Below are 12,208 nucleotides of genomic sequence, written 5' to 3' on the forward strand. Positions count from 1 at the left end.
AATGTGTCAAGTCCTTCCCAAGAGGAAAAAGGCCAACAGCTGCTTCCTTCCCCAGCAAAGCAGCAGGAAGAACAGGAATCCACCATAAACAGGAGTGAGGAGAAATCAGCTAAATTTTTAACCCACATTAATGGCCATATGTGGACTGCCATATGAATTATAATTCCAAGGAGGCCTAGCCACCAGCCACTCTTTCTTTACCAAATGATCTTTACCAAAAACACAACAAAACTACACCAAAGGCTGGGGGTAGGGCAGGAGACTAGAGAGACATCTTCTCCGAAGCCTACAGGACCTTGCTTCAGGGTATGGTATAAAGGGTCAGAATGTAAAAACTGAGAAAGTCACTCTGAGGTACTCCAGGCCTTCACTCAGACCACTGCAACAGCCCTCCAAAAGCTGCGGCACAGCAGCTGTGCAGATTTCTTGAGGTACAGAAACTTGGTGCAAGACTGAACACAAAGACAACTTCCCAGTGACCCAAAAAGCCAGCAGTCAGGCTGAAAAACAGAAATCTCCCACAGTTTTGTAAGCTGCTCTTAGGCTGTAAAGCATTTAAAAACCTCCAGAGTTTTTCCAGGGCTCAGATCTCAAGCCCTGCTAAGGGGGAAGTCCTGATTCTGCCCTCAAAACATTTGAAGCCAGTGATAAAATGAATCTAACTGAAACTTCCCCAAGGCCCAAACCTGTTTCCATTACAAACTAGATTGACTCACGCACACTAGTGGCCTGAAAAAAATAATTTAACTTACTATAGACTTTATAATTCTCTTATATACAATGTCTGGCATGCAATAAAAAAATTACAAGCTTGAAGGAAGAAAGAAAATATAATCCATAATCAAGAGAAGAAACAGTCCAAAGAAACAGATTCAGAAATGATGTAGATGTTGGAATTATTAAAGGATGATTAATAAACATGTTAAAGGATCTAGCAGAAAATATTAACCCAACCATGAACAGATGGAGGATTTCAGCAGAATAATGGAGACTCCTTAAAAACTATTTTTTAAGTGTAGAAGTGCTCAAAATAAAAAAATAAGATATCAAAATTGACTTAACATAGAAATATTAAACTTGAAGACAACCTGACAGGAATTATCCAAACTAAAACACAAAGAGGAAAAGAAAATAATTGACAAAAACATGGAATAAAGTATCTAAAAAGTATGGGACTATATAAAATGATATCATATATAATTAAAGAGGTACTAAAGAAATATTTGAAAAAAGAATGAAAAAATTTCCCAAACTGATGAAAGATATCAATCCACAGATCCAAGAAGTTCAGCAAACCCCAAGTGGGATAAATGTACAGAAAACCATACATAGGCATGTTATCATATTCCAACCACTGAAAAAAAAGATAAAGAGAAAATCAGCTGGAGAAATATCACACATGACATATGGGGAGAAATGCTAAAAAAAAATAACAACTAAGTTCTCATCAGAAACAAGAGATCAGAAGACAATGGGCTAATATCATCAAAGGTCTGATAGGAAAAAGACTATCAACCTAGAATTCTATATCTAGTAAAAATATGCTCTTAAAATTAAGGCAAAAATAAACTTTTTCAGAAAAAGCAAAAACCAAGATAATTTGTCACCAGCAGACTTGCATATAAGAAATGTTGAAAGTACTTTAAGCCAAAGGAAAGTGATATAATTAGAAGAAATGAAGAGTACCAGAAATGGTAAATACATGAGGATAAATATAAAAGTCCATTTAAAATTATCTCTATTTAATATATGTACATATGTATATATGTGTTATATCTTATACATGTGTATATGTGTTTTAAAATATATTTATTTTACATAAATTTATTTTTATTTTAAATACTACTGATTGTTTAAAAATAATAGCATTTACTGGCTTTATAGCATATATGGATGTAAAATATATGACAATGGGTACAAAGGGTGGAATGAGTAAGAGGAATTATAATGTTTTCTATTTCTTGCATTATTTGTGAATAATAATACTATTATTTGGAGATAGACTGTAATAGGTTAAAAATGCACATTGTAATCTCTTAAAACTAATAAAAATAGCACAAAGAAATGTAGCCTAAAATTTTGTTAAAGATAAAATGAAATACTAAAAATGTGCAATTCATCTAAAAGAAGTCAAAAGGTGGAAAAGAGAAACAAAATACGCATTAGTTAAATAGAAAACAAATATCATGATGATAAACCCAACAATATTGGGACAAATGGCAAAATCTCAGTGTGGACTGTTGTATCCATGTTAGATTTCCTAAAACTGATACCATTACTGTATTTATGTGGGAACATCCTTTTTCTTAAAAATTACATGCAGAAGTATTTGGATGTAAAGGAACATAATATCTGCAACTTACTCTTCAATGGTCTGAGGGGGAAACTGTTAATAGCAAGACTGAGGGAGAGAGGGAAAAAGACAGAAATAGTTGCAGAAATATGTTAACAATTGATGAATCTGAATGGAGAGTATACAGAGTTCTTTAGTCTTGCAACCTTTCTGGAAGTTTGAAATCATTTCAAAATAAAAGTTATGCCATCTGCAGAATTACATGGATTCATGAACAGACTGCCTTAAATCCTATGCTGTGATGCTATCTTATGTTAAATCCATATTAAATCAATGTTAGCATTTTTAAAAGACTACATATGGCATGATACCATATTTGTAAAAAAAATAAACCAAACCAAACAACCTATTGTTTGGGAATACACACACTCAAAGTCTCTGAGAGAAGACAAAGCAAGGTGCTGATAATTACCAAGCTCAGACTGTGACGACCTCAAGGAGGGGCAGGTAGATGTGACTGGGCCAAGACAGAGGACCGAGTAGACTCAAAGCATTGGTGTTGATGAGCTTCTTGGGTTGGGTGGTAGTTTCATGGCTGCTCTTTACAGTATTTTACTTCAAAACTTGTAAGTGTTATATATCACCTTCTGCATCAATCTTACATTACATTTTTTAAAAGATGGAAATTGGGGAGGTAGAAGATTATCCAGTTTATAAAAATAAGTTTGAAATGGGACCAATCTTCATATTTAGTGATGAACTGAACAAAAGCATTAGGTTAGTCCCCAACGCTTATCTGAATCAACTGACATTTTATTAGATCCAAATTCCTGGATGTAACTAATTAAGTATCTATTGATCACCACTGTTTTTCACTTTCCTAACAACCTCAGCTATAAAATAACAAATGCACTTCCTTGCAACTTTTAATTTAAATTTTCTTGCTAAGACATAATAACTCTGCCATGAATAAATTATGTGCAACACTGTACTGAAAAAGAAAAAAAAATCCAGGATATGCAGATATGGCCCATTAAATAATTAACCATCATTATCTTATTATAGGAACCTAGAGGAGTCCTTTCTGCACAATTTAGTATCATTTCCCACTAGCTAAAAGGGAACACAATAAAACATGTGTAGTCAATAGTATCCTTAAGAGTTTTATTAGATAAATTCAAGTGTCCAAAGTGAAGAGCCTATAAAATGAGAAATTATTCTAGGTGCTGGTGGTTGTTAGGTAACATTCAAATATATCCCAGAGTGCTTTATTTGCTTAAAGCATTTAGTTCAAAAATAAATACTAGAAAGAAGTGTTGGTTAGCCAAGAGAACATCCCAGTGTTATCACTAGTTTTCTAAATAACTAAGAAAAGCTTTTCCTTCTGCTTTAATTAACACACTTAAATTCAGAAGAATTACATCAAATAATCAAAGTTTCTGAGGCAAATGTGTTCTACAAGACATTATTAATTATAAACTTTATTAATGTACACAGCTTTACAAAACTCAAAAACTAAAGCACAAGAAAGGTATTTTCTGAAGTGTTTCAATATTACCATTACTTCATTAAACAGCAGATATTTACTGGGAGCTTGCTATTATAGACCAGGTACTATTCTAAGCCCTGGGGATACAGCAGTGAACAAGGCCAGTCCCTATCCTCAAGGAACTGACATGTGTTGATCACGTACACAAATGAATGGGTTAGTGCTTTCATGTCAATGGATCATAAGGTTTTGAAGTTACCTAAAGTTCTTGTGGAACCACAGTGGATTATAAATGTCCTTGGCTCCATGTACTATGTTCCTAGGAACTGTCCTGTGGTAAGGTCCTGAGGGTCATGTATTGTCTGTATCAACCCCATGGTGTTCTATGATGCACAGCATGGCCAGCACTTGGAAAAAACAGATGAGACCCTATGCAGATGTTTTCTGAGATGGTGGAGAGGTTGATGCAGTTCTGCATGGTCAGGGTGTGGTAAGAAAATATGGGGTCATTATATGTTATAAAGGCAGCACCCTCTACTAGAAAATAAAAGTTACCCGTCTATAACAGAGACGTTCTTGGAAATGACACTTTTATTTTCGGGGAGAGCCCCAAGTTCCATCTTCAAAGCAAACACGATCCCAGTTCTACTGACTCCCCAATTATTCATCATTTGTTTCAGAGGAATTAGCTAAATGTAAAAAGAAGAAGGGAAGGAAGGAGGGAGGAAAAGAGAGAAAGAAAGGTTTTTTGAACAAAACATCAATAGACTTCTAGTGATGAGAAATTTGAGAATGTCCCCACATTCTCAAGTGTCTGAGCCCCAGGAACACGTCCAAACTTGTCTGTGGTGACAGTGTAGAATGGGGAGACCCAGTCAAGCCCCAGATCTAAGCAGACCTTCCTCACCTCATATGATGCTGCTGAAAACACAAACCTCACTCAACCTCCTAGTTTCCTTCCTTCCTTCTACCCCAGTAAGCAAGACTATGACAGTTTAATATTTCAGGACCAAAGACTTTTTATTTTATAAATTATAACTATAAACAAAAGCAGGCTGTATGTGTGCATATGTCAGGGAGAAGAAGAAATTGTTAATGTTCACTGATCTTTTCAAATTCTACTTCTGGGAATGTGAGAATGACGACATTGCATAGACAGCCTTGATGAGACTCTTAATAGCTGCAAAGAGGGTGAGCTGTCTGGATAGCACTGCAGTCGACTCCCCACCTCCCCTAAACACAGCTATGAAATGCTGTCACTTTTCATCAGTACTCCACATGGTGCATAAAGACGCCAACAGACAAGCAGTCCCTCCTTGCTTGAGAAAGAGTACAGTATTGCATCTGGTTGCTTCTAGTAGCTTTCTGTACTGTCTTCACTGTTCTGGGATGGTGGCTTCAAATACAAAAATGAAATCCAGTCTGGATAAGGACAGGTCCCCAGACATCCCTGAAGGACTCCCATTCTGAATGGGTAACAGCAAAGCCACAGTTTCACAGAGGCTCCTTGGACTCACACAAAGGAGCTTATTTTATTTTTATATTTTTAAATTTTTATTTAAAAACTTAGAGATGGGGTCTCACTATGTTGCCCAGGCTGGTCTCGAACTCTTGGGCTCAAGTAATCCTCCTGCTTCAGCCTCCCAATGTGCTAGGATTAAAGGCATGAACCACTGTGCCCGGCCAGGTCTTTACTTTAATAGCAGACTGCACAGTTCTGAGTTTTTCACAGTCACAGTTGCTTATTAACCTACATGTTCCCTTCCTCAAAATGCTCTCAAAAAAAGGTGACCAGAGTCCTTGCGGGGGCTACTTCTAAGGTTTACTCTAACAATATGAACCATTTATTGAGCCCTTGCTATGTACCAAACACTGGTACACAGTATAGCAAAGACGGTACTGTATATACTATACCGTATACTATGCAGAGTATACGTTCTCCATTTAATCTTCCCATCATTTAAAGGTAGATTATTATTAATCGCAGTTTACAGACTGGGAAACTAAGGCTTAAAAAAGACCAATCATTTGCCCAGGGTTATACTGCTAGTAATAAGCTTAGGGTCTGTCCTTCCAAAATCCATGCCTTTAACCAGTACTCTAGACTTGAACAAGGAGCAGCACAATTAGTCAGAAACAGCACTGGCTTTGCAGCCAGAAGCCTTCCCACTAATTAGCTGTGCGACCCTAGGTGACTAACCTCACCAAGCCTCTGTCACTTCGTCTTAGATGTGGGAATAATCATTCCTACCCTGCCTTTCTCCAGGGGTTGAAGACTGTATCAACACCTGTTGCTGAGTTCTAGTAAGTTCATTTCTCTTGGACAAACTTTCTTGTCCATCTGTTCAAGATCAGGAATGAGAGCTGGGATGAGAGAAGAATTGCAGACAAGGGAGGGCTAAAACTAAATGACTAAGTTATTCGTTCTTCTTGTCACACATTTTATTTGCTTGTGTGTAACTGGCGAAACACAATTCTAATGTTTGACAATGAATTTTACTAACATTAAAAGCTATCTAGACATGATAGCCAGGTGTGGTGGTTCACGCCTATACTCAGCACTTTGGGAGGCCAAGGTAGGAGGATCACTTGAGCCCAGGAGTTTGAGACCAACCTGAGCAACAGAGTGAGACCCCTATGTCTCTGCAAAAAATACAAAACTTGGCTGGGCGTGGTGGTGCACGCCTACAGTTCCAGTTACTAAGAAGACTGAGAAGAGAAAATCGTTTGAGCCTGGGAGGCCGAGGCTACAGTGAGCCATGATTGTGCCACTGCACTCCAGCCTGGACAACACAGTGAGACTCTGTCTCCAATAAAAAGCTATCTGGACCTGATGGTCAGGTGCAGTGGTTCACACCTATAATCCCAGAACTTTGGGAGGCCAAGGCAGGAGGATCACGTGAGGCCAGAAGTTCAAGACCAGCCTGGGGAATATAGGCAGACTCCATCTCTATAAAAAATTAAAAATAAATTTTAAAAAAGCTATCTAGACATGAAATTAAACAATCAAAATAGGAGACCACATAGTATGTGTTCAATAAATAACTAGAGGAAGGCAGGAGAAGGGCAGGCCAGGGGCAGGCAGTACTGGCATTTCTTCTGGATCTCGCTTAGGGATTGGCCTGTTGGTATTTTCTTTCTCTGCATGGGGTTAACTTGTTCTTTGGTCTCTAGCAAATTAATTTGGTCAAATTGGTTATTTAACTTATGAATAAAGAACTTGAAAGCAATGCAGTGACAAATATTCTCAGCTAAACCATAATATTCTATAGCTTGAACAGCCTCTGATTTTTCTGAACAGAGGCATCATACTAGGATGGGCCTCTTGCTTTCTTGAAATGTCAAATTGCCTAGTTGAAGCAACACCCATGGAGACCAAACACACACACATATACACACATACACTCCCACAGAGCTGATATAAAAAAAGATGCTGCAAACAGTAGCTAATAAAATCCCAGCGCACACATTTATTCCTACAGTCATCAGTTAACACAACACTGACGCAGAGAAAGATCCCTAACAACCTGCTAGTGAGGACTTTTGGGAACTCTTGAAAAAATACACGCAGAGATCAAGAAACGAAAATGAATTTATGATGGTTTGGTTCGAAGCTATGTTTGAACGAACAAAATAAAAGATGTTAAGTAATAACTGGGGGAATCCCTAACCATACAGTGGGGATTTGGGTATATACAGAATATGAAATATTCATCACTCTCCATGGAGCACACTTGTGGCTGGAGCTCTGCAACAGAACCACAAAATTAACCCATTTTCTCCACAGTTAAAATCGCTAAAAGAGCAAAAGTGCCGATTTGGATCTGTTCAAGATTTAAAAAAACAAACAAACAAACAAAAAAAACATTAGGAACACAGTGAATACTCTGCAACTAGAGGAGCACCTGTAACTAAATCCGCCATTAAAGAGATGGCATTTCTGTTAAACCACACGGCATCATGGCTCCAGTGCCGGTGTTTATCCTAACACCTAACATAAACTTATGGGGAACCTCTGTGCTCCTTCTTCCAGTTTCCAGGGTCTGTAAGGACAAGAGGCTGCTCTCAGTGGGGGCCCATGGGAGCAACAGCAGCATAAGTAGAGTGAGTCTCCCTGCCACTTTGAATGACTGTTCACACCCTTCCCCTCCCGTCCACAGGTCCCCCACTGACTCTACTTACTAGTGTCAAACAGATACAGCACCTAAACATCAAAGGGGGACCCGGGGAAGTGCACACACCATCGGAAATGGGGGAGAGGAGTTGTGTGTGAGAAGAACTGGGGAAGGGGAATTTGCTTAACTCTGACATCCTTCTCATTGCCTGGTCTAACTCAGTCCTGTTAAAACTGCTCATCAGAGCAGTGTCCAGATACAAAACATTTCTCCTGAGAGTCAGAGGGTTTTGAGTGACAAGTATTACATTGTCAAGAGATCATTCATTTCCAATTGAGACAGCATTTGGAAGAGCAAAAGCCTGGCACGAAATTAGAGCCTATTAATCCTACTCAGAAACAAAAGTAAATAAATTCAAAAGGTTTTAATTAAGCCTACCCAACAGGAGGAGGCGGAGACTGAAGGAGTATCATGCCCAATAAAACCCAGGATTTGGGAAGCCCAAAGAACTCCCTATAAATATATTGCTTTTTTTAAATTCTGGGGGGAAAAAAGTAACTCCACCTTTCATTGAACATAGGATACCAGAAATTACATAAGGAGCTGCATTCCAAATGTTGCATGCAAAGAGAGCAACTGAAATTGATTGGAATGCTTTATCTAATCACTGTTAATAAATAAGAAGACCTTTCATTAGTTGGCAGGAGGACAGTTGCTACTGGTCAATTTGATTTTCCTGAAAACGGTGAAGACTTGCATGCACTTTTCTTTTTCCCCAGATATAATCCCTAAAGTCCAGACTCTTTCTGGAATCAGAAGTTGTCATGTAGTGGCATCCTCTTCCTTAACAGACCTAAAGTCTCCTTTCACGTGTTCCCAAATTGTTTGTTTTGGACATTTTATTGCAACCTTTTTGAAAGTGAAGAGTTTAGAAACCTTATGGCAAATAAGAAATTGTGAATCCAGAGTGAGCATGTTAAGAGGCTGGAGAATGAAAGGATCTATCCAGGGCACACTAGGTAGCCGATACTTTGAAACCTGAAATAACCAAGATTCCTCAATTATTCGTCGAAGTTACATGGGAGATGTAGTCAACTGAGCGTAAGAAGATGCCCTATATGTTGTCAGCAAGGGGGGAAAAGTCAGTTCTATGTATCCCTGGCTTAGGAATCTATCGCACCCCACCTTCCCACGGCAGGCTACATCTGGGTTGATTTTCTGGGTTCCCAAACTCGATAGAGAGCGCCCCAGGGATAAAGGACCGGCGGCCCCACCTGCTGGGTCCCATCCGCCACCTGGAGCAGGAAGGCCTGGCCCCCCTTCCAAGTGGACCCCTTCCCTCCCTGCTCCCAGAAGCCCGGCCCAGAACGGCATTCTCTCTGGGGACCCAAAAGCAATCAGACATTTAAAAGAAAAAAGAGGGAGCCCGGGCTGGCATTATATAACAATTTACAGTAGATAAGGCTTCTAGAAAACGAAAGCAGCCCGAGGAGGGGCGGGGGACAGGGAACGCGAGGGGAGCGCGGCGTCGGGGGAGCGGCCGCCGCCACTTACTCGAAGGCGAAGAAGAGTCCGCTAGTGACCAGGATGAGGACGAGCGTCAGGTAGAAGACGCCCGTCTGCCGGGCCATCATGATCCTCCCGTTGCAGAAGAACTTGTTTCTTCCCGGGAACACCTCCCATTTCCTCCGGGCCGCGATTTTCTTCTTCTTGTGGGGCGACTCCATGGGGGAGGAGCTGTGGGTGCTGATCTGGCTGTACTCGCAGTCTTTCATGGGCCCGCCGCCGCCGGGAGGCATCCACGAGGGCAGCCGGCTGGGGGCGCACACCCCCAGGAGCCCCCCGGCCGCGCGGGCCCCGCCGAGCCACGACCGCCGCCGGCCGCCCGGCCGCCCCCCGAGCCGCGGCGCCGCGGCCCCTACACGGGCTCCCGGCTCGGCGACAACTTTGCCGAGGACACCCAGGTTAACCCTCCGGGGAGCCCAACTGTCATAGCAGAAGCCCCGCTCCGTGGGGGGACGGCGCTGGTCCGCAGCCCGCGGCAGCGCTCCTCCGTCGCTTTCAGCCCGCGTCCCGGGGCGCGGGGCTCAGCCCAGCCGGCTCCCGGGTCGCCGAGCGCCCGCCCCCTCGCGCAGCTGCCCGCTCGGCCCCGCAGCCCCCGGCTCCCCGGCTGCGCCTCGGCTCCGGCCCGCCGACCCCCGAGCACTGCGCCCCGAGGGGACACGAGGCGGCGGCCCCGGCGCCGGCTTCCTTGGGAGCCACTTCTGCGCCGCGGCCAGGTTGGGTCCACTCCTTCCTCCGGCGGCGGATCCTCCCAGGAGAGAGCGCTGGCTACTGGGCGGCCGCGCGCGGCACCGGCAACCCCTCCCAGGGGTGGGGACAACCACGCACGTTTTTCTGTCAGGAGCCTCTCGCACCGCGACCCGGTGTCGCTGCGCCTGGCAGCCTAGTCGAGTCCGCGGCCCCCGCGCGGGGATGCCCGGGCCGAGGGCGGCGGCGGCTCGTGGGCCGCGCGGCGAGGGCTCCCTTGCTCCCTCCTACCCGGAGGAAGCGGCCCCGGCGCGAAGAGGGCCGCGGGGACACCGCACAGACACTTGTTTGCAAGGCTCAGCCCCGGCGCGCGCGCGGCGCTCCGAGTGGGTCCGCCTCCTCCGGGCCGGGTGGGCGGTGGCCCCGCGCCTCACCCGCGGCTCCTCCTCCTGCTCCTCCTCCTCCTTGCCCGCGAAGCCAGGGGCACCGGCGCAGCGGGATTCCAGCCCCAGTCCCCTCGGGCGGGCGCCCTGGGCTGTGGAAGGCGCGGGGGGTTCCCCGTGCCATCGCCCGAGTAGGGATGGGGTTGGACGCCCGGCCCCGCCGCGCTGTGTGCTCCTGGCCGACTTCAGTCAGTCTCGCGGCTTCTCCCGGGTTTATCCCCCGCAGCAGCTGCCGCCTCGGGACACGCTCATTCCCACGGCCACCGGCAAGCCAGTCCTGGCGACTCCCCGGGAGCTGAGGAGCCGCGGCGCGGGGGTGACCCTCCCCGGCCTGCGCCCCCCTTCTTCCTCCTCCCCAGCTGGGCGCGTGGTCGCGTCGCCGGGGGACTCTGCTGATGCCCGAGGAATGGGGTGGGGTGCCGGGTGCCAGGATGGGGAGAGGCGGCCCGAGGCCGGCCTGACTCCGGGACCCCGCTGCGGGTGAGGGTCTCGAGGCCCGGCTTCCGGGCCGAGAAGGGCAGACGAAGCGGTCAGGGTCCCCTCCGGCCCCGGCCTCCCTCCCGGAGTAGAAGCCCCTTGGAGGCCAGGTTCTGGGTTGCTGCCGCCCAGCCTTTTCGGTCTCCACTTCTCCCCACGGACGTTCACATCTGCTCGCTTTATTTCTCCCTCCATTCCCCCGTGGAGCCCCCTCGGCAGCTGAGGGATCGCGTGCTTCTCCTCTCCCGCCCGCGCCTCCCTCCTTCCCACCCGACAGCCCAGGAGGAGCTGCGGGCGCGGCCCTGGGACTGCCGAAGCCTGGGACGCCTGCTGGCTCACGCGCTCCCGGGCTTTGCTGCGGGTCCGAGCCCCCGCAGAGGTGGACATAGCCCGGGGCCGCGGAAAACGAAGGCAGCTGGGCGGGGACGCTCGATTTTCCGAGCCCCACTTTCCTTTCACAGCCCACTGGGATGTGTAGTTCTTCCGCCCGCCGGCCGGCGCCGAGGAAAAGCACGACGCGGGGCCTTGGAAACTACGAGTCCCTGCATCCCCTGCGACAAGGGCAAGAGAGGCGTGGTGCCAGACGTTCTGGGGCTGGGTGGTGGGAGATGGGAACCAACAAAGGGGGTTGTGGGGAACGGTGCCTTCTCTGTACTGGGCAGTTTGCACATTACACATGTTCTTTGTCTAATCTTTACCGGAACCCGGCGAGGCATTATTGTATCCAGCTTAGGGAAAGCTTAACTACTGGCCAAACATCACAGAGCTCCCAAGTAGTAGAGATGGCATCGAACTCAGAGCCCTGAGTATGTCCCTTACAAAGCGTGCCTCAGTGAGCAGTGTCGAAGGGGGATGAGATTGGCTTCTCCAAGAGGGCCAGTTGGGAGGAGCTTCCTGGAGTAAGGAAAAAGTGATGGGAATGGCAATTAGAGTATGACATGAAATTACAAGGAGTTTTGAATAAAAAAGAAATTTACAGGGGTCCATTCCAAAGCCGGTTAGAGTCTAAGGAGAATGGATCTTAAGCACACGATGAATAATTGGGTTTTAATTATTTTAGATATTGTATGAGAGACAAGCATGTTACAGGGACAATTAAGTGCTTTGTGGCTGGACTATTTTTTAAAAACCAACTGGAAAG

At 45.5% G+C, this 12,208-nt stretch overlaps 1 protein-coding gene and 1 pseudogene across 2 annotated transcripts in view; one reads left to right on the forward strand and one right to left on the reverse strand.

Moving 5' to 3' along the window:
- Nucleotides 1–10,193, reverse strand: part of ZDHHC14 (zinc finger DHHC-type containing 14) — a 305,082-nt gene extending 294,889 nt beyond the window's left edge. For both annotated transcript variants that reach the window (XM_025383739.1, XM_025383740.1), the window contains exon 1: nt 9,452–10,193. In XM_025383739.1, coding sequence (XP_025239524.1) covers nt 9,452–9,696 — 245 coding nt within the window. In that variant the 5' untranslated portion in view covers nt 9,697–10,193. The remainder of the gene's footprint in view (nt 1–9,451) is intronic.
- A 179-nt stretch (nt 10,194–10,372) lies between these two features.
- LOC112622635 lies at nt 10,373–11,873 on the forward strand (annotated as a pseudogene).
- Nucleotides 11,874–12,208: the final 335 nt, after the last annotated feature.

The sequence above is a fragment of the Theropithecus gelada genome, chromosome 4, assembly GCF_003255815.1.
Source record: "Theropithecus gelada isolate Dixy chromosome 4, Tgel_1.0, whole genome shotgun sequence".
NCBI classification, from domain to species: domain Eukaryota; kingdom Metazoa; phylum Chordata; class Mammalia; order Primates; family Cercopithecidae; genus Theropithecus; species Theropithecus gelada.